Source organism: Balaenoptera ricei, chromosome 9 (assembly GCF_028023285.1).
Source record: "Balaenoptera ricei isolate mBalRic1 chromosome 9, mBalRic1.hap2, whole genome shotgun sequence".
Lineage (NCBI taxonomy): Eukaryota > Metazoa > Chordata > Mammalia > Artiodactyla > Balaenopteridae > Balaenoptera > Balaenoptera ricei.
Genome location: NC_082647.1, coordinates 93146486 through 93170124, shown reverse-complemented (window position 1 = coordinate 93170124; position 23639 = coordinate 93146486). Strand labels below are relative to the sequence as shown.

Below are 23639 nucleotides of genomic sequence, written 5' to 3'. Positions count from 1 at the left end.
CTGGAACTGACATTTGAACATTGTCTTGTATTTATAAAATATGTGGGAGAAATTTTGCTGTTACTCAGTTAAAAATAGTTTTTTTTTCAAAGTACCTGAGTTAATATGATAACATGAATAATGTTTTTAAAAGCGTCTCCTACCCAAAATTGGACGTTTCCCACTCATAGTACAAAATAAAATTTCATGTTTTATTGTTCTTCAAATGTTGAAATTTTTTCTTTAAGGAAATTAAAGAGTCATAAATGTTCTCTGTCATTTTGTTACTTTTCTCAGGGTCTGCATTTGCTAAGGCAAAACCTGAAAGTCCATGGACTTCTCTGACTAGAAAGGGAATTGTTCGAGTTGTATTTTTTCCCTTTTTCTTCCGGTGGTGGTTACAAGTAACATCAAAAGTCATCTTTTTCTGGCTTCTAGTCCTTTATCTTCTTCAAGGTATAATTGATAGAAATGCATTTTGCTTTTAACTTTCAGCATATTTTGTTCTTAGGATTACTAAGGCTTTTTTATTTCTAACATATGCAAACTACTACTGAGTATGAAAATAAACATTTATTGTGATATTTCATTTAATAAGACACAACTAGTTTGGTATTAAAAATGGAGAAAACAAAGCAGTTATTTTCTAAAATAATTTTATGAAAATTTGAATCTGTGGATGGCTAAAGAAAAATACAAATTGAGAGGATTTTTAAAAATTACAGTCTCTTCCAAATGCAGCCCGACATATACATACACACCAGTCTTTTTTTTTTTTTTTTAAACATCTTTATTGGAGTATAATTGCTTTACAATGGTGTGTTAGTTTCTGCTTTATAACAAAGTGAATCAGCTATACATATACATATATCCCCATATCTCTTCCCTCTTGCGTCTCCTTCCCTCCCCCGCTCCCTATCCCACCCCTCTAGGTGGTCACAGAGCACTGAGCTGATCTCCCTATGCTATGTGGCTGCTTCCCACTAGCTATCTATTTTACATTTGGTAGTGTATATATGTCCATGCCACTCGCTCACTTCGTCCCAGCTTCCCCTTCCCCCTCCCCGTGTCCTCAAGTCCATTCTCTAGTAGGTCTGTCTTTATTCCCGTCCTGCCCCTAGGTTCTTCATGACCTTTTATTTTTTTTTTTAGATTCCATATATATGTGTTAGCATACGGTATTTGTTTTTCTCTTTCGGACTTAACTTCACTCTGTATGACAGACTCTAGGTCCATCCACCTCACTACAAATAACTCAATTTTATGGCTGAGTAATATTCCATTGTATATATATGCCATATCTTCTTTATCCATTCATCTGTCGATGGATACTTAGGTTGCTTTCATGTCCTGGCAATTGTAAATAAAGCTACAGTGAACATTGTGGTACATGACTCTTTTTGAATTATGGTTTTCTCAGGGTATATGCCCAGCAGTGGGATTGCTGGGTCATATGGTAGTTCTATTTTTAGTTTTTTAAGGAACCTCCATACTGTTCTCTTTAGTGGCTATATCAATTTACATTCCCACCAACAGTGCAAGAGGGTTCCCTTTTCTGCACACCCTCTCCAGCATTTATTGTTTGTAGATTTTTTGATGATGGCCATTCTGACTGCACACCAGTCTTTTTTTTATGCAGCCTTGAAGTTCATTTTTCCTTTCTCAGCCGTGTTTTTGTTTTTCCTCTTCACCTTTGTGTTCTGAGACTGTCCTCATTCTGTGTTGGAATTCTACGTGCCATTTACTGTTCTAAGTGCGTTTCACAGACACTCATTTAATACTTAACAACAACCCAGTGAAGAATGGGTACTATTATTATGCCTAGCTTATAGACGCAGGACCTGAAGGACCCAAGAGCCCAAAGCCACACAGTCACCAAGGGTAGCAGAGTCCAGGTCGAGCCCAGGCAGTCTGACCTCGAGCCACATGCGTCACACCTCTGGGACGCTGCCTCCCATCACAGCAGCCCGCAGCGCAAAATGCCCAGCGCTCCTGAGAGCTTGCAGCCTAAAAGAAGAGGCCGCTCACATTCCATCACTCTAACAAAGCAACGATTTTAGTTTGGTGGTACCCTTTCAGTCTCTTTAATGTCTTTTATTTTTTTAAAAAACAGTCATAATCCTGAATGATTATTTAAATATGTTTTATCAACAAACACTAAGTAAAAGATAATATCTTTTAAGTAAATGAAAATACAATAAAAATGAAAGACTTCTATTTAGGTAAAGTTGTTTTTTTTAAACCAGTGTATATCTTATATACATAAGAGGGAGTGAACTTGTAGTTATCTTCTAAGGCTCTCTAGTTTACCTAGAGGAGAACACTTTCTTCTAAAGTGGTCAGAAATTGCAATTGCTTATTAGAGTGATAATTAATCAGTACCATTCATTGTAACCACTGTGCATTGTGCTTTTTTGATATTGTTGCTTTCTAGTATTTGAAGGCAAACAAGTTTGCAGTGTAACTAGTTCACATATTGTGGCTGAAATTCACTTACTGGCTTGCCTAAATTAAATAGGGTTACGGTTAGGGAACACAGCTTAGATCAGGCATGAAAAAGAGGTATTTTCAGTTCCAAACCGAAGTTTAACATTATTAATGTTTATAAGGATTGAACACTGAACACTCTCCTAGTAAATCTGAGTTTAAAAAGTGACTTAGGGACTTCCCTGGTGGTCCAGTGGTTACGACTCTGCACTCCCAATGCAGGGGGCCTGGGTTCGAACCCTGGTCAGGGAACTAGATCCCGCATGCCGCAACTAAGAGCCTGCATGCCACAACAACAACGACAAAAAAAGAGCCTGCGTGCTGCAACTAAAAATCCCGCATGCCGCAACTAAAGATCCTGCATGCCGCAACAAAGATCCCGTGTGCCACAACTAAGACCAGGTGCGGCCTAAATAAATAAATATTAAAAATAAGAAGTGACTTAATCTGTTCCAAGTTACGTAGCCAGTGACAAAGCCGTGATATGACCCTGATGACCCTCAGCAGTCTGCTAGTGCTTTTAGAAACCCCTGTGCTTCCATCTCCTTGCATGTTGAGTAGGGTATAGTGCTCTGAGTTATGTCCTCATTCTCTGTCCCACCTTCATCTCCTGAAGAGTAGAAAGAATCATTTGCAGTCAGACTGGGTTTTATATAACTACTTAAGTTTTTCACTTCAGTCACATGCCTTTTAAGTATCTCAACTATGTATTCTCAGCTCCATCCCTACTTCTTGCTTCTATCATGCCCTTATGTCTTTTACCTTCTGTCCATTTACCTTTTAAATTACAAATCCAAACCAGCCTCTTAGGTTCTAAATTTTCCTAATTATCATTGCCTTCAAGATAAAAAGCCAAGTTTTCAGTCAGTCTCTTATTGAATTTCTCCCCAATTTTAACCAGACTAAATTAGCTCTTCACTCTTTCTTAAACATTCTATGCCTTTTTTTGTAACCTATATGCTTTTGGGGTAACTCTCTTTGCCTGGGTAGCCCTTTTTTCCTTCTACGTACTTGGTCAACTACTTATTCTCTCAGAGTTACATTAACTCTGAGAGTTAGTCATCAGAATTCCTTCGTAAACCTCCAGTTTATTTACATATCTTTCCTATCTATCATACTCTATTAGTCTACTCAGGCTACTATAACAAAATACTACAGACTGGGGGACTTAAACAACAGAAATTTATTTTCTCACAGTTCTGGAGACTGGAGGTCCAAGATCAGGGTGCTGTCAGGATTGGTGTCTGTTGGAGGTTTCTTTTACTGACTTGTAGACGGCCACTTTCTTGCCGTATCCTCACATGGCCTTTCTTCTGTGCATGAGCTGGGAGAGATTTCTGGTATCTCTTTTCTCTTATAGGGACACTGGTCCTTTTGGATTAAGGCCCTACCCTTATGATTTCATTCAACCTTTATTACATCATATAGGCCCTATCTGTTAAGATAGTCACATTGGGGGTCAGGACTTAAAACATTTGGAATGGAGGTGGGGGGCACAATTCAGTCCATTACAGGTATTTCAATTATTTCTTTCTATGTCCCCCGTTTCCTCTAAACTGAGGAGGGTGTCTGTGATCTTACCAAGAATGCCTTTAGATTTATGTGTCTAGTTTTCATTGCAGTATTAAGGTGTGTACTTTAGAGATCATGTTGGCTGTTACCCTGTTCCAAGAATTTATTTCTGAATGGCATGGTTAGCCAGGGGCAAACAATAAAATAGTCTGAAAGAGCTTGTCTGGAGTAACTTTTAGACTCATTTAAATTTAGACAAATTATCTGGCAAGGAACAATGTTAGAGCAATTTTTAAAGTTTTTAGGAAGTGACTATCAGATCTATAATTAAATGTATTTTCTTTCCCTTTTTGTAGTTGCCGCAATAGTATTATTCTGTTCCGCTTCTAGCCCACATAGCATACCTCTGACTGAAGTGATTGGGCCGATATGGCTGATGCTGCTCCTGGGAACTGTGCACTGCCAGATTGTTTCAACGAGAACACCCAAACCTCCGCTAAGTACAGGAGGTAAAAGAAGAAGGTACTGTCTGTTTAAAAGTGATGTTTTTTGTAGATTTTTGTAATTTGAATCCAGGCTTGTTCTTGACTTGAATAAAATGTTATCTTGTAAAGTTGCTTTTTCAAATAAAGCAGTGAGCTTCAGAATCAGCTACTGAATGATTTAGTTTCTGTTATTTGCTTCAGAGCCATTTTGAGACCCCATACCTGTTTTTGTTTTTGTTTTCTTTCTTGAAGCTCATTGCTGAGGCACTTAATATCAATGTAGGGAATACACGTTAACTGGCATTGCTAATAATTCCCACTGTTTACAAAATCTTGTACTTTGGCAAAAACAAAAGTCAGGGAAATTTTTCAGCTAAATTCCATTTATTAAATGTCATTTGAAGCTGTTTAATATTGCCCTTTGACTAAGTAAGCATAGCAAGTCTTACTGGCCACTTAGCACAATGGAGTTATGTTTTAACGGTCTTTGGGAGCAATTCCTCTTTTGAATATTGTTGCTAAGAGATTGTGACATTTGCAGTTTTGGGATATTGAGATTTAAGCCCTCTTTATTTTGAAAATAATAATACCTCATTAGATAAATAGCACTGCTGATCACACAGATTACAATTCTCTCCAATTTAAATTTTCTTCTTTCTTCATCTGCCAACAGGTGGCATTCAAATAGGGAAGGACTGCTTTTGTAAATATCTGTCCAATGCTGTCCTTATAGCCTAATGTCCACTGACCTGTCAGTATGAGCAAGGAACAGTACCTTAACATTTATAGAAATTGGTCTTGAATATATACTTAATATTTGGCATAACTTTTATCCAGCAATCTGAATTTTACTATGTATTAAAGTTCCTGTGTTTATGTTTACCAAACTTTTAAATGTACTACCGAGAAAGTGGTTGTTAAAATTTTAAAGTTACCTTCCACTCTTAATCTTTTCTAATGAAGGAAATTAAGAAAAGCAGCCCATTTGGAAGTACATAGGGAAGGAGATGGTTCTAGTACCACAGATAACACACAGGAGGGAGCAGTTCAGAGCCACGGTACAAGCACCGCTTACAGCGTTGGCGCTGTCTTCAGAGATCTCTGGCATGCTGCTTTCTTTTTATCAGGGTTTGTATTTATTCAAGACTTCATATGGCAGAAATGCACTATCCCTTTTCTGGCACTCGAGTCTCAGGTAATGAGTACTAATGACTAAATATGACAGCCCTATTATGGATTTTATTTTGATAAGTTATAATGCTCTAGGTAATGAAAAAATAGAGACCATAAAGTTTACTTTGATATATATGTAAATACATCTATATGAGAATGAATATATACCATCAGAGTATATTCAGTTAGGATTTTTTGATTTTTAGTTTCTTTTGTGATTTCTCAAGCACTATTTTATTTCTATTAAATTGGGTATTTAATTTTTATCGGCACTTAGGTAAAATTGGCTTTATTAATATGGCATGTGAGTTGTATGACTTTTTTTAGCCTCAATTGTCTAAAATAAAACATATAGGTATTGTTATTTGAAAGAATAAAATATATACTATAATATGAAATTCTGTTTTTGTACTTTGGGTTTTTTGTTTAGTTTGTACCATAATAAAAATTTACCAAAACTGATGAAAGTTGCTAAGTTAATAAATCAAGAAAAGGGATACTGCAAGTAACTTATTTACGGTCACTTTTGTTAACTTCTCTACTAATATCATTGTTTTATCAGTTTGTGATTGTGCTCTTATGATCAAGTTTATCATGCAATATACAATTAAGCAGTTTTATCATGGCATATTCTTACTGATTGTAATTTTGGGGGAAATTTTCCCAGATTTTAATATTGATAGTTTGCAGTAATGTCGCATTAAGTTGATTCTCTGACTTTTTCAGCCACTTAGTCTTCTTCCAGAGAAGATACAGGTTTGGATTTGTTTTTTGCTTTTTGTGGGGTTTTTTTGGCCGCACTGCGCTGGCATGTGGGATCTTCGTTCCCCAACCAGAGATCGTACCTGCACCCCCTGCATTGGAAGCACAGAGTCTTAACTACTGGACGGCCAGGGAAATCCCTGTTTTGTTTTGTTTTTAACTTGGGTTGGATTCTGTCTCTCTCTCTCTCTCTCTGTTAGTCTTTTTAAAAAATGTATATAAATAGCTCTACTTTCTGACAGTAAAGATATGATAGTTTTATCACTGCAGAGTCAGTTTCTTAAACATTTCTCAAGACTTTCTGTTAAGCAGTTATAAATAGCATAGTGGATATGTTTTGCTTTGGGGGGATCATTTAGTTGTTTTCGTTGTCTGAAACTGGTGTTGTATTATTTAGTATTCAGAATCCTCCTAAATTAATAGGTTGGTGCCTTTAGAATTCTACCATGTTTCTCTAGTCAAATGAGTTTCAGACTTTAATTTTCCTCTTTCGGGGCTGTAGCATGACCTTGACTACTAGTAGTTGATATTATAATGGCTAAATCCCTTTGGTTTTATTCCCTTTAATCATGACAACTATAATCTAAATGTTTTTAAAGATGCAGTATTTTCAGCTGTCTCATTTGGGACCTAGTTTGCCAGCATATGAATGAGACTGTTTTAAATATTGGGTACAAAAAGTTCTTAAGAAAAATGTTAGTTTTAGAAGTTCTAAACTGAGTTCTGGAATCTTGATGATGTCTTGGTGTTTCAGGCTTTGATAAATCAGAAAGGGCTTAAACTGAAATATCAACTGAGACTTAAAATTGTTTCTGGTGATAACAAGTTGAAAAGCTGGATACTTCCATTAAGGTATCTGAATTAGCATAACTGATGAGAAAATAAATGCGTAACCACACAAATATCTAAGCTTTGTATTTGGTGACTTGATGGTCTTTTAGATGTTAGAATGAAAACTACTATTTTTAACATCCTGTATTTATATGTTAGAAAGGCCCTACTTATTATCATCTCTAAGTACATTTCATTCTCAAGATAAAACTATTCTTTTTAAAATAAGGCATAGTATTTCTTATTTGAAAAAAATTGGGAATTATTGTAAAAGAATTCTACAAACCTAAGAAAACTAAGGCAAACAAAGTATCGATTAGAAAAGATGTAGAAATCAACCGTATTTCCTAAGGATTTAACACTTTAATATCAGTTAATTGTCTTAAATTAGCATAATTATAGTTGCTACTAGAAAGATTAAATAGGAAGAATTACATCTAGATTGTGGGGCTTCCCTGGTGGTTAAGAATCCGCCTGCCAATGCAGGGGACACAGGTTCACGCCCTGGTCTGGGAAGATCCCACATGCCACGGAGCAACTAAGCCCATGCACCGCAACCACTGAGCCTGCACTCTAGAACCCTCAAGACACAACTACTGAAGCCCATGCACCGCAACCACTGAGCCTGCACTCTAGAGCCCTCGAGACACAACTACTGAAGCCAACGTGCCTAGAGCCCGTGCTCTGCAACAAGAGAAGCCACCGCAGTGAGAAGCCCGTGTACCTCAATGAAGAGTAGCCCTCGCTCGTGCAACTAGAGAAAGCCCACGCACAGCAACGAAGACCCAACACAGCCAAAAATAAATAAATAAATTTTTAAAAGAGTAGATTTTACAGCTCTTCAGCATAATACCTATTTCAAAATTCAGATGGATCCTAAGTACTCTTTCATGTCTTTTAAGATTCATTTGATGATCACAATATCATTAAAACAAAGTCAGTAGAAATTATGCTCTTTTTTGAGTAGAAAAAGTAACATATAAATTGACTTAGTGAATTAGAGACAGATATCAGAATAAAACCAGGTTACTTGTTAATTCCTATGCGTGACTGACCTACCTTGAAGATTCTGTTCTGTTTAGCTTCCATATTTGCTGTTTTTAACACTAAAGTGAAAATTAGATTCAATAAATTGATTTTCTTCACAGAATGGAGTATACTGCATAATATAAGTTAAAATGGTATGCAGTTCCATCAGAAATTTTTGATATAGGGATTAAAATTTGGTTTTTACTGACTGTAGTTTAAAAAGTTCAGTCATTTAAGCTATAGACTGGGTGAAGGTCTATTGGATGTCTTCCACAGACAAGGATGAAGACCGTGTAAATGCCAGTATATCCCAGATTTTTAAGAATATCTTATGACCACAACTAGATAACTTATTAAATTTGCTAGAGTCACTGTATTTTAGAGTTGGACTGGTCCTAGAAAAATTACAGGTACTATAAATAAACCCAATTTGGTACACACCTCTCAAACTTATGTGTGGTAGAGGATACCTAGAGAAACATAGGGTCCCAAAAGTCTTTGAAGGGCTATGTTAGCATGTAATCAAGGTGTATGCATAGCTCCAGATAGCAGTGATGGTTATATGTAGGCCCCTGTGTCATTTTCTTATATCTGAGATTTTATGCATTCTGTTTCTCTAACCTCCTCTCCTCCTTGATTCCTAACCTTGTGCAAATGAGAGCAAGGCCAGAAATTTCATACTATGTTCTAGAACAAGAGTTATCTGCTACTGTTAACTTCCCCCTAGCAACTCTAATGTCCTTTAATACTGAAAGGATGATCTTCAGTTGGCTCAATTTGTATACCTCTGAATATTTTTGAGAGCACCAACAAATACTTCCAACGTTTTTTCCATGGCAGGACAGAGTATCATGAGTGTTCTTGATTACCTGGCTAGGTTTTTTAATATAGAAACACAGTGGTTTTCATGTTTGACACAATACATTTGATATTTTATAAGCTAGTAAGTTTTTAAAAGTTGTGTTAACTTTATGGCTAAAGTTTTTATGTGAAAAAATTCAGTTTTATGATTTACTTATGGTGTAGATTGTACATTTATTTGTATTTTTTTAGAAAAGAATCAAATTGTCTCTCACTATATCTCACAAAGGAACTAGGGTAATTATACTACTTGTAAAGTCATGTCCTCCTAAGAGTATTTTTGACATAGAGCTAATCTTCTTGAATGTCAAGCATAATACTTTACAGAAAATTTTACACAGGTCATGCCATCCAAAGATTCAAGTGTTACTTAGTTATTAGCTAGTTATAAAACTCTAAGCCATGACCATGGCAGTGAAATTGCACATTGTATCTTTGCAAATGCTCTTTGTTCTGAATCCAATGCAGCAGTATATAAATGCTGAACCACTGTGTTGTACACCTGAAACTAATATAATATTGTATATCAACTCTAACTCAATTTAAAAAAATCCAAATGCAGGAAATACTGCTTCTATCATGGAATACATAAAATCAGTGTAGGCTTGTGTGTCTCCATTTTCAACATACTACTAACCTCACTGCCCAGATGCCTGTGACTCACAGTGTTTGGGTTGGTCTAAGAAACTATTGTTAACTCTGGTTTTATTAAGTGAGTGTGTTATATGCATAAAGTGTAGCTGTCAGAAGGTAAGATCTTTCTGTGAATAATACTAAAAAGCACCATTTCTTTCTATATTGTAGGACAATAATTCCTAACCAGCTTCTTTCTATCCTGCTTTTGTTTTTGATAGGGAATGATGATTTAGAATCATGTGTTTATTTTAAAATCAAAGTGCTGTTAATATTGAATCACTATGCTGTAAAAAAAAAAAAAATGCAATTACAAAAAAAAACCCCACTAAATTCTCCCCTGAGAAGGAGGAAATTCTATTAACTGATCCCCTGCCCCCAAAAAAAAGAAAGGAAAAAAATCAAAATACTTAGCTCGCTTCAGTTTTTTTTTTTTACATATTTTTAAGTTCACTTAAATAGAAGTAACTTCCCTTTAAAAAATATACTCTAAGTAGAATTTCACAATATATATATATTTAAAAAATAAATCTCTCACTCCCACTGTCTTTCCCTAATAATTTTACCCCCTTTTGTAAGGGAATGGGAAGAATTACTTAAACATATGAGTCTTGGTAACCTATGTTCCTTTTGAGAAATTAATATAATTCTGTGAAGTTCTTACTTTCAGCAATTAATGACAATATGAATGATATAGCAATCAGTGGTAAAACTAAACCTTGCCTGGAGCAGTCACAATTTTTGACCCTCTAACCTGCTTTATTGGAACTTAACTCTCCTACATTTTCTCCTGTCAGCATGTCCCTGATGCTCAGATCTAAAGTAATCAGTTTGTACTTTTAAAAATATATAATTTTATTTTGAAACAATTTCAAACTTACAGAAATGTTGAGAGAACAGTGCAAAGAACTCCCATGTATCTTTCCCCCAGAGACTCAGTTCAGTTCTGTTAATTGTCCCTATTAATATCCTTCACAGCACACCAGGGGTCATGTCTTGTCTCCATTGTGGGACAGACTTCAGTCTTTCCTCAAGTTTCATGTTTTTCACAGTTGTGAAGATACAGGGCAGTCACTTTGTAGAATGTCTATTAATTTGGGTTTGTGCAGGTGGTTTTCTGGATCTAGCTCCAAGTGACTTGTGAGAGCTGAATATGTGTATCTTTTCCCAATGCTGTCTTCAGCGTTGTCAGTTGGTACTTGAAATTGGCCGTGGTAGGATTATTTACACCATGGAAATAAGGGAACACCATAAACAAGAGCTTTTTACCCCTGGATAGCTGGTTGTTCAACATTTAGCAGCATACCACTGAGTTAGTAGTGTGATCTTTCTTCATAATTAAACTCAGTTATGCATTTTTGGCAGCAATATCATTGCATCCTGTCAGGTGGCAAACTATGTAGATTTGTTCCCTTGTTAATGATATTTATATGAATCACTCGATTAAGATAGTGTCTGCTATATTTCTCCATTGTAAATTTATTTATTTTTTCCTTTATAATCAACAAATGTCCTATGTGGAGATACATTAACTATAAAAATAACCTATTTCTCATCCCACCTTCACCTTCTGGTTTTAGCATCCATTGATGATTCTTGCTTGAATTATTATTATGGTGGTTGCCAAATGGTAATTTTTCTAACTCTGTCATTCCTTCTACATTTATTACTTGGCATTCTACTTTACGGAAGAGCTTTCCCTTAATTATTTACTTATGGATTTCTATTTATTTTAATTTGTTGCTGTCATTATTTATTTTGATATTAGATTGGCTTCAATTTGGCCAGGGGAGCCCCTTTGAGCAGTTTCTTTGTCTTTTTGACATGTCCTTATCATTCTCTGAACCCTTCCTTACGTTCTGGCACAACAAAATGTTTCCAGCTTCAACTTGTACTTCCTCTGCCTCAGGCCTGGAATGAGTCACTTCTTCAAGGAGAGTGGTATATAGAAACCAGGATCTGAATGCTGGATACGCTCATTGCTATTGTGGTGTTGCTACCCTGGGGCCTTCTCAGTGGACAGAGCTAGAAAGTGTGTGTGTGTGTGTGTGTGTCCTTTTACATTTATATTTATTTCTTTCGATATAAGCCATGAATTTGCAGTGGTAGTTCCAATTCAGATACAATACCGCAGAGTTCATTTTATCTTTTCTCCTCTCTATATCTTCCTTCTCTATCACTGAAGAATCTGGTTCCTATTGTCCTCAATATACTTATTCAATTAATCTTCTGTATGTATCCCATCTCCCAACCCCTCTGGGCTGTACCTGGCCCCCTGCCCTAAAATTGCCTTCAAATGAGTTGCCATTACTGGCTGTTGTTGGGCTGCTCCTGCTGTTCCATTCCAACAATGCTTTTGCAAGTGCTGTTATTACCAGCCACTGCCAAGCTGCCTCGATTTGTATTTTGAGCTGCTTTGTAAACTCTGAGGTTGGTACTTACATTTAGTGTTTTCTTTGTTATTTCAGCTTGGTTTGCAAGTTATCTGCACTTAGCAGAAGAGAAGTATCAGATAGCTACGGTAGCTTAGTAACTTGCTGTTCATATGTTCTGATAGTGTTACTTGTACTTCGAGGAGATACTGGGAGAGAGAAACAACCCAGAGAAGATTGGAAGGAGGCAGAGATAAGGAAGAGAGGAAGTAGGGAGGAAGTAGGAGATGGCCGAAAGGTATATGGAACGAGTGCTACTAGTACTCTTTCCCCTGGCTTAACATGGTCTTTACTCTGTCCTGGTAAGGAAAGAATACATTCCCCTTAGAAAAATTCTTAAAGCAGCCGTTATTACTGAGTCAAAGCCCTTTTCAGTAGGCCCGTATCTTTTGACCCTCTAGGGTTCTAGTGGCCCTCTGGTTCACTCTGCAAGTTGACAGCTACTTTTTTTTTGCTTTGACCATTGGCTTCTAGGCCTGTGTTACAACTGCCTACTGATCTTTCTCAGGATGTTCCCAGGCACTTCAGGTCCAACATTCTTTCTTCCCAAATAAGTTTCTCTTCTTGCATATCCTGGCTGATTAATGGTTCTGTTCTATCAACTTTTCAGTCTTGTTCACCTTATTCACTGCCTTCCCCCTCCCTTTCCAGCCCAGTACAGTTTCCATGAAGCTTCATAAATACCTTTCCAGCACACACTTTCACTGTCTTTGAGTTTTTCACATTTTTAAGATATCAAGTAACTTCACTTCCCTTGGTCTTTTTCCACATCTACATATTGCACAATATTCAAGGGAGAGGTAAAGGGAACAGTTAATAACCGGCATTTCTGTCTCTTCTCTAGGCAGAGAAGGTCACAGGTTTCCTCTGCACCTTTTATTTTCTCTTTTGCCCTTTCTCCTCTCTACTGTAATTCATTTTCCTCCCTCCCTCTGCCACTCTTAAATGATCTCTGTTCTATGGCTCATTCCCTTAGTCTCTGCATGCCTCTTAGGGTAATATAGAAAGAAAAGGGTCAGAAGATTAGACTTTTGAGTCTTGCAGCTCTGCTGAGGTGCGTTCTTCATGACCAGAAAGCATCAGAGCTCTGTAGAGCATATGGGAGGTATGGCCTGTCTGTCCCCTTTAGTAGTCTTGCAGGAGAAGGTCAGGAAGGAAAGGGGCCTGTTTGTACGAGACAGAAATTGTCTAGGCTTTGATGAGTGTGTTAAGAAGAAATCCTAACAGGAAGTTTCTCAGAGAGTGGGTGTTTGGAGGTAGTGTGGGGGATATGATTAACCTCATAGTCAGAAGGTCTGTGTTCTCATGTCAGCTTTGCCTCTAACTGGCTGTGTGACCTTAAATAAGTCGCTTAGACCTCTTTATATTTCTGATTCTTTGTTTCCAAAATGAATATTTAGCGTAGATGAATTCTAAGGTCCTGCACAGTTCTGATAGATTCCAATAGAACTGAGTAACTGTAGTGTTAAAGATAACATTTTTTCCCCATTTGAAAGTCCTTTTGTTTTTTGACCTGCCTGAAGGCAATATACTAGTTTTATTTTTCCTGTCTTGCAAAACTGATACTTTGGAGAAAATTCAAGGGAATTTATTTAAATATAATTAAATACAATTGCTCTTTGGTAATGTTTTATGACAGACTTAATCTGCATTGAGCACATTTTAATTTTATGTGGGATTTACATTATGTTTCTACTAATATTTCTTTTGGATAGCCATTCTTTCACCCACTGCAGTCTCTGAAGAGGACTCTTCAAGCATTTGCCTATTAATCAAATGGTTTATTATTTTCCATGTTATATTTTTTGTATTGAGAAAAACTTAATACCTATAAAGGAAGAACCTCAATTGTAGTCTTTTAGGTACTTGTAAGCTACATGATTACGAACATTTTTTCTAGAGTATTTCAGTGGGTGAAAGAGGTTACTTCTTTTTCTTTGTGTTCTTTGTTTTTACTTCTTCCATTATGTAGAATCTTGTACAAAATTTTCCCTTTTTTCGTGTGCTTTTGTGTTACAAAAGGTCCTGTGTCTCCATTGTATATTAAAATGAATTTATCAGAGATATTTATGTATCCATACTAATGGTAAAGTATTTGGGTAAAGGAGAGTATTAAAACTAAGTTAAACCACTAATTGCAACTTAATAATTACTGAGGTAGTTCTTAAAAAAATAAGACCTTAAAAATATATTATTAACCATAATAAAATCGGCAAAATTTTGATCCTAGATTTTGCTCAAAGACCAGGTGATTTTTTTTAAATCATGTTTTTAATAAGTTTATTTATTTATTTATTTTGGCTGCGTTGGGTCTTCGTTGCTGCGCGCGGGCTTTCTCTAGTTGCGGCAAGCGGAGGCTAGTCTTCGTTGTGGTGCGCCGGCTTCTTGTTGCGGTGGCTTCTCTTGTTGCAGAGCACGGGCTCTAGGCGCATGGGCTTCAGTAGTTGTGGCACGTGGGCTCAGTAGTTGTGGTTCGCGGGCTCTAGAGCGCAGGCTCAGTAGTTGTGGCGCATGGGCTTAGTTGCTCCACGGCATGTGGGATCTTCCCAGACCAGGGCTCAAACCCGTGTCCCCTGCATTGGCAGGCAGATTCTTAACCACTGTGCCACCAGGGAAGTCCAGACCAGGTGATTTTGACCAAGAATTGTTTGGTAAGTTAGGGCATGTCTCTTAGAATTGCTATTTGTAAGACCTTAAAACTTATAAAATAAGCTGAAGTAGGACATTGATTTACATGTTTATATTTTATGATAGATATTATATTTCTGAATTATTTATTGTAAAAATAAGGTAGTGATTAAAATGCTGAGAAATAACTACCAGATTTAATTATTAACAGATCATAATTTCTGCTGGTAACCTATCCAAAATAAGCTAAATCCACATAACATGCTTCACATATTTTCCTTTTTAGATCAAAGAAAGCAAAGAATTCAATTGATAAATCAACTGAGACTGACAATGGCTATGTATCCCTTGATGGGAAAAAGACTGTTAAAAGCAGTGAAGATGGAGTACAAAGCCATGAACCTCAGTGTGAAACTCTTCGACCAGAAGAGGCAACCTGGAACACAGGAACACTGAGGAACATTCCCAGCAAAGTAAGTGTGATTTTTAAAAGTAATTTGTGTGATTTTATATTAGTTAATGGGAAGTGACTTTGACATAGTAGTTGCCCTTGAGTGTATGTATTTTCTCCAGAATTTATTCTGTGAGCCTTTACAAATCACACTGATGAAGCTGAAAATCAGATAAAGTAGTGTGAATAAACCTGATTTCCAGTATAACTTGGCACCTTCTGAATTGATTGATGGCTCCAGTTGTTTTGAAATGTTAAAGCACTTTATAATTTATAGTTGATATTTGTTAAACGTTACTTTTTATTTCCCCATTTCTGTGTGTGTGTAAGAATTTATTTCAAATGGAACATCTAAATTATTCTAGACACTGAACTAGGACCCTGGTTTTCCATTAATGTTCTCTATAAGAAAATAGTACCTTATTTTTCCTACCTTTGTTACCTTTGGTGTCAGCACATTTGTTTTGTTTTTAATTTGCAAAAAATTCTTACTGAGGAAATTTGTTAAGGATAACAATTGTTTGTTTACTTTTCCAGAAGAAACCCTGGGTTTATTGTAACAAAGCTTAATGTAATATCTTCTTTCTCTTTGTTTCCCTGAAGTTTTTTGGTTAAATAATCTGTTCTTTTTTTTTTTAATTTTATTTATTTATTTGTTTGTTCTTAATTTTTGGCTGTGTTGGGTCTTTGTTGCTGCGCATGGGCTTTCTCTAGTTGAGGCAAGCAGGGGCTACTCTTCTTTGCGGGGGGCGGGCTTCTCATTGTGGCTTCTCTTGTTGCAGAGCACGGGCTCTAGAGCGCAGGCTCAGTAGTTGTGGCGCATGGGCTTAGCTGCTCCGTGGCATGCGGGATCTTCCCGGGCCAGGGATCGGACTCGTGTCCCCTGCGATGGCAGGCGGATTCTTAACCACTGCGCCACCAGGGAAGCCCAAATAATTTATTCTTTAAAAGCCGTTACAGTAAAAAAAAAATATATATATATGGTCAAATTAAAAGATGTTACCTTTGTTACATTTAGGAACGTAAGCATGAACATGTGTGTTGAGGAAAGTGAAGGAAGAAAAGAGGATTCTCTATTTTGAGTGAAGTATGTGTTATTGCTTGACAGTACATGTATTTTCAGTACCTGTAGCTATATAATAAATAGCATGGGGCAGCAATGAATCAGAGTCCCTTACTCTGATTTTAGATTTTTGAGGCATTTAACTCTCTGGTAATGTGAGCCTCACATCACTAGCATCAGTCAACAAATAAATTAAGTTTTTAGTCATGCAGTTTTCAAACACATTTCCAGGTATGTATTACCTACTAACGTCATATAAGAGGAACATGAAAGTATCAGTAAAATATCTGCTCTGGAGTCTCTCAGTTTCAGAACTTCTGGAATCTGGTTATCTCTAAAAAATCAATATTTACATGGTGTTGTCTGCCTGATATGTGTTTCATTCAGCTACCAATCACCTCCTCATTGCCTCATAACCCATTATTAAATCAGTGCTGGTCTTAAGATTGATAGCATTTTCGGTTTGTGAGAATAATGTAATTCATTTTAGGTCTCTCAAGCTTCCTTCAAAGGGTCTCTGTTCTGCTTTTATACTATTTTACGTTCTCAATTTTGTAAGCCATTTCAAATCCTTTTGTGAACAGAAATGTTATAGAACAATATTTGACAAATGACTATTGAGTTTCTTTAGTCACTGATTTAAGACATTTTTTAGAAAATCAGGTAGTACTAATCAATTACTCTGAGATCTTTAGAGGTATTTGAAAGTATATGTGTATATGTATGTACAATTTAAAATTTTGCAGTTTTAAAGCTGCAAGGTTAGTCAGAAATTACCAACAACTCTCTTTTTATACTCCTAACTTAGGATACCCAAAGGACAGTAACAAATGTCTCTGATGAAGTCTCCAGTGAAGAAGGTCCAGAAACAGGATACCCATTGCGCCGTCATGCAGACAGGACTTCTGAGAGCATTCTTCGGAATAGAAAGTCACACCATTATAAGAAACATTACCCTAATGAGGTATATACTTTAGCCTTGCATCTGTACATATATATCTATTTTGTATGTTTTTAATTTACAACTTTTTTCAACAAATTTATGATTATTGAAATAACAGATATTTCCCATCAGTCTTGATATCTTACTGTTACATGATCTGGACTTACAGAGGAGCAGTTCTAGATTAATGTATTTCATACATGATAAATAGCCACACACTTGTATTCATTTTGTGTGTTATCTCTGAAGACTCATACATTGAGTTTGTTGTTTCCTTTTAAAGAAGATCCTGGAGACACAATCTGTGAACTCCTATGTTAGTCTTTTCCACGATTTGAAAGGCTTTATAACTTCTAGATTGTAGCAAAGTTATTATTCTAAGTGACTTCCTTCATGTTACTGTCACCAGTTAAGTCGCCCAGCCTATAAAATTCAATTCCTTTTTCTTCTTTGATTCTGTTTTTCTTTATTAATGTCTGTTTTTCTCCAAACCCTTTTCCAACTTTATCACATCTCTTGAAGTTATTATATCTCTTGAAATATTTAAATAGAAAAAAAATTTCATTCAATTGTATTTTCACATTTTATTCTAAGGACAATACATTGTCTTGCTTGAAGGCACATGAATTACTTTTTACGTCACTTTTTGATAAACATTACCTTCTACTCTTTTTGTACTGTATTAGAATATATATATTTTTTTATTGATGATTTAGGGTCAAACTTGCGAAAAATCTAATGCTGTGCTGGAATATGAATAGCTTGAGAGTTTTAAGATTAGAAGAGTTACTTGTTCTTTGTACACTCTTCTTTGTGGTTTTATCTCTAGTTAATCTTTCTACGTGACTCTGGCTGTTTCTTCGCTCAGTGGCTGCCATTAGAAAGACACTAATGCCAGTATGTCTACTCATTGCCTCTTCATCCACGTTATCTGATGTACCGTTTAGTGTTCCTAAGCCAGTTAACCATGCTTGTGAAATTCAAAGTCTTATTCCATGCACAGGTAGAAGTCTGTTGGTCCTGGAAAGAATTCAGGACCTCCTATAGAAGGAGGTGTCCACTCTCCTATAGAATAAATTACTTCGCTTCAGAGGTACTTTTCTCTCCCCTAATCTTTACTTTTCTTGGTTTGCAGCTATATTTTGAAATATTGAGATTCTTGAAGGGCAGAACATTATTCTACTAATCTTAACTTTTAAATAAATGTTTCTTAAAATCTTCCAGATTCCAAGCTAAGTAAGGCTGATAATTAGCTAGTAGGCATTGGTTGTTTTAAATCTTTTTAAAAGTGGTATAAAAGATTACATAAAAATAAAATCTGGTCTTCAAATTTTTCATCTGTGAAGTGAGGAACTTTAGACTAGAAAATATTTAAAAAGCTGTATTTCAGTTCCAAATTTTTTTACTCTCAAGTCAAACCACCTTCAAAGTTGTTCTTATTTTTTATTGAAAAAGCAAAACACAACCTCCTTTGAATAAGATTCAGACAGAGGATTTGTAGCGTTGTTTTGCATCTATATGTATTTATTACTATACTCTTCAAATTACTGGTGATACTGTTTTCTTTTAGGGTGAGGCACAAAGAAATCATTTGGGGAAGCACTTTTTGCAGGGGTAAGACTGGTGGGCCTCACTTTAAGAGTACTGGTCAGGGACCCAGCCATTTGTTGTAAGCCTCCCAGATGTCGGCATCTATAGATACACTTTTTAGGGGCATTTAGTTTTTCAGGAAGAATCATCCAATCTTCTGGTGGAATGGGGGTGGTAGATATTATACCATGCTGTCATGGTGTTTGGCACCAAGGGCGTTGGGGATGAGGTAGTGATCTTGCCATTCAGTGTGTTGGACTTTCACCTAACCCTCCTCCCTCTTACCCCTCAACCCCCAAACCCTACCCCCACCCTGGCTTCTTGCCTTTTTCTACTATCTACTATATCTGATTGGCTTCTTCCAGTCTCTTGTTGGGAAGATGGTGGTTGAATTTACTTGGTTATCTGAGATATAGGAGGTGTCCTGGGGAACCGGTAGCTCTGTTTAAGCATTTGTCCTGTTTCCTAGCTCTGTCTTGCTTTGTTTAACTCTGCAGGTATCTTTCAATTTTTATTCCCTATTGTGGATTAGCCTTTCATCTGATGAAGGCAGCATTTGATGGGAAGCATAGTGAAGAAACCATGGGCATGGAGTCAGACTACTTAAGTGACTTTGGAAAAATTATTTAACTTACCTGAGTCTCAGTTTCTGCCTCTGTACAGTGGGGAGGGAAGGAGACTGGCCTCATCAGATTGTTAAGTTTAAATAAGATTATGCATAATTGCCAGGCACAAAGCATTTATGTTATAAATGCTTATTCCCTTCATCTATTTCAGTTCAAATAAATAAACTTTCTTAATATGATTGTATCCTCAGTTTTAGCTGTCTGTCTAAAGATTTGAAATAAGCAGAACAAATTGTATTAAATGAGCTATTAACTTGAGCTATTTTCTTCAGTTCTAAAATTTCCTATTTTTTAGCTTAATTCAGCAATTTGTAGTGAAATTTAAAGTGGCCACTAACTACTTAAATACTGCAGATAAAATTCTGTTTGAAATGTAAACAATTATAGGCAATAATTTTTAGATTTTACATTTGTAAAATGGTCCACTTATTAATCAGTATTTGACAACATACATTTATAAAGAATTATAGGTATTTCTTTATCCCTGAAATCACCCATTAGTTTCACTTAAACAGTCATCAGGCCTTTAATCCTATTACTTATTTCTGTATCTGATTGACAAGTCTGCATCAGAAATTAGTTATAGATAATAAGCTAGTTTTATCAAAAATTTTGGATTAGCAATTACTGATTACTTAATACAGTCTGTGTCTTGCTATCTAATGAAAACTGTTGTGATGAAAACTGCTTATGCTTCAAATATTCTGGTTGACATTAGTGAATCGGAAGTATTTTTGGAGTGCTTTTCATGAAAGAAAGCTGACTAATTTTTACCCTTTTCTCTTTCTGTATTATTTTTCTTTCTTTTTTCATTTTCCTGCTCAACTCTTTTGGAAAATTTTTACTTCTCCCTCAAACAACCCTCCTCCCACAAATACTCTATCAGTACACTAAATATATATTTAGTATCTCACTCTAATATCAATAAGTTAATTATCAATAATATATCTCATTCATTTAAGACATTTTGTTACCTGTGCTAATGATGGCAAAAAAAGTAGTGTTTGGTTTCTGTCTTTCCTAGACTTATAGTGTATTTGAGAGTTAGGATTTATTTGAGAATATGAAATACATGAACATCTAACACAGACAATATTACAGATGCCAGACAACAATGCAAAATTTATCATCAAATGAATATAAATAATAATAACTCACTTCAGGGACAAAGTAATTGTTCTAAATAGAGAGTACCTTTAACATTTGTCGAGCGCCTTTGTACTAGGTTTGTATTAAAAGCTACAGTGCTCATTTAAGTTTTAATATCTATTTTAAGGTAGGTAGTTTTATTCCCCATTGGTAGGTGGCTAAACTAAGACTCAGAAACAAGGTAAGACAGCTGGAAAGGGGTAGAGATGGTATTTTCCTGACACTTTGTTGAGTAGGCTTTAAAGGAGAGTAGGATTACAGTAAGAGGTAGGAACATGATCAGAGGCTAGAGTGGCAAAGAGCAAGCTGTGTTTAGAGGCTAAGACGTAGCCCAGTGTCACTGGAGGAGAAGTGGAGAACAGGGTCCGAAGTAGCACATTTGAAGACAAGCATGCTGGGTGAAGGAATGTGAACTTTATGCAGGAGAGCAGTGGGAAGCCACAGAAAGATTTTTGTCTGAGGAATGAAAGAATAGCTTCACTGTGGGAAGGTTAATCTGGAAAGAGGGGAAGACCTTTTAGATAGGGGTCAGGCAGGAAGGTCTTAGAGCAAACAAGGTGTGAATGATGAAGTCTGAACTGTGGTGATAACATGGGAAATAGAGAGGGGTAAATATAAAATATTTTAAAGTAGAATTGACAAAATCTTAGTGACAGAGGATAGCTAAAAACAAATCCAAAAATTTCAGCATACTTGACTACATAAGGATGGCTATTACCATTCTTTATTTAGGAAGGGTTATTTGGAATTAATTTAAATTAAAGTGTAGTCAAAGGTATTTATTTTGAACATTAAAAACTCTTAGGAAAAAAGTAAATTGGTCAGAAATTATTTAACTTGTGCCTTTTAGTTTTTCACTTTTTTACAATAGATTAAGAAACATGAGTTGGCAGTTATCTTCCTGATATAGATTATTTGTTAATTTTATATCAATTTATTGAACTTCTGTTTGAAAAACAAAAACAGTAGATACATGAAATCTATTGTTGCTATAAAAAAAAGAAAAAAAAAACTAAGAAAAGAACTCCATTAAACACATCAATTAAAGTGGGTTAACATTCACTGACTATGCAGTCCCTAATGGATTTAGACTAGTCTCTGAATTCTGAACTTTGTATAAACTTTAAGAGAAAACAGGCACAACCTTTGCCTGCAAAATAACACTTGAGCTGAGATGTGAAATCAGATTTTGATGAGGAAATTTTGTTTCTCCTTAAAAAATATTATGTATTTTAATGCTTTGCTATTTATTTCACTGTCATTTGACAGTGTGTGTGTTGTTTTAGCAAAAAGTAGCAATATATGTTTCTGATAGAATCCTTTGAGTTGGAAAGGGTACATAAATTGTATTAATGTCAAAGAATATCTTGATTTCAGGATGCCCCTAAATCGGGTACTAGTTGCAGCTCTCGCTGTTCAAGTTCCAGACAGGATTCTGAGAGCACAAGGCCAGAATCTGAAACAGAAGATGTATTATGGGAAGACTTGTTACATTGTGCAGAATGCCGATCATCTTGTACCAGTGAGACAGATGTGGAAAATCCTCAAATTAATCCATGTGTGAAAAAAGAATATAGAGACGACCCTTTTCATCAGGTTGGTTTACAGTGTTGGATTATGTGGGGCTGTAAGTCCAGCTCCTTTGAATGTATGTACAGATTTTACAGAGGTGAAGAAAAAACTTACAATTAAAATAATATTCCTATATTATTTTTATTTTCATGTGAGCTGCGGTCTCGCTTCACTGGAACATAGAATCTCAATATTTGTATGATGATTGTGTCACTCACCTTGCAAACATATATTCCTGAGAAACTGTCAGTAAATAGAGTTTTGTAAGTCAAATTGTACTTTAGATGCATTAGTCCTTTTCTCACTCAGCATACTTCACGGTCAGATTCATCTATACCTGTGGCCTTAACTCCACCTATAAGATTATAATTCACAAATTCACACCTCATGAGTATCAGATTTATATCTCCAAGTGCCTATAGTAATGCTATCCAACAGAAGTATAATGAGAGTTACATATGTAATTCAAAATTTTCTGGTAGTCTCATTTAAAAACATTTAAAAAGGTGGAATTAATTTAAGTATGTTTTGTTTAACCCAGTATATTCAAAATATTATCATTTCAACCTATAACTAGTATGAGAAATATTAATGAAATATGTTACATTTTTTAATACTTTCTTCAATATCTGTTGTGAACACTTACAGCACATCTCATTTGGACTAGCCACATTTCAAGTAATCAATAGCCACATGTGAGTAGGATACCGTATTGGACAGCACAGGTCTATAGGATACCTTCATTTGAATGTCCCCCCAGTACTTCATATTTACCAAATACTCCATCTTCCTTCATAAATCTGTTTTTCTTATGAATGACATCTCCATCCACTCACTCGCCAGTTCAGAAACGTGGGGGTTACTCTTCCTTACCTTCTCTCTCTTATCCAACTTCTCATCAAATCTTAATAATAAAACCAACAAGTAAACTCTTAGACAACTAGAGATGGAAGGAAACTTCCTTAATCTGATAAAAGGTAACTGTCAAAGAACCTTCTAAAAACCTATCATACTTCATGATGAAATTTTAGGATCATTTTTATTAATGTCAGGAACAAGAAAGGGATACTCATTATCACTGCTCTTTCTATCAAAATCCTACCAGCATGTTTGTTTGTTTGTGTTTTAGTTGAACTTAGACTGATTTAACGTCCACATTAAAGCGCAAAATGTCAAGAATAGCAAAAATAATTTTGAAGAACAGAGGACTTTTCTTACTGAGTATAAAAGTTTACTTTAAAGGTGTAGTAATTAAGATGGTATGGTACAGCTGTATGCTATAGACTGAATATTATGTCCCCCCAAAATTGATATGTCAAAGCCTAATCCCAAATGTGATAGTATTTGGAGATGGGGCCTTTGGGAAGTGATTAGATCATGAGGGTAGAGCCCTCATGAATAGGATTACTGCCCCTGTAAAAGAGGTGCCTTAG

General features: G+C 35.8%; 1 protein-coding gene across 4 annotated transcripts in view; it reads left to right on the top strand.

The window, feature by feature from the left end:
* PHTF2 (putative homeodomain transcription factor 2) overlaps positions 1–23639 on the top strand; it is a 125414-nt gene that overhangs the window by 78747 nt on the left and 23028 nt on the right. For 3 of the 4 annotated variants that reach the window (XM_059934085.1, XM_059934086.1, XM_059934084.1), the window contains 6 exons: positions 277–435; positions 4335–4500; positions 5427–5591; positions 15099–15285; positions 17135–17290; positions 22012–22230. In XM_059934085.1, coding sequence (XP_059790068.1) covers positions 277–435; positions 4335–4500; positions 5427–5591; positions 15099–15285; positions 17135–17290; positions 22012–22230 — 1052 coding nt within the window. The remainder of the gene's footprint in view (positions 1–276; positions 436–4334; positions 4501–5426; positions 5592–15098; positions 15286–17134; positions 17291–22011; positions 22231–23639) is intronic. The other variant, XM_059934087.1, reaches the window with a different exon arrangement.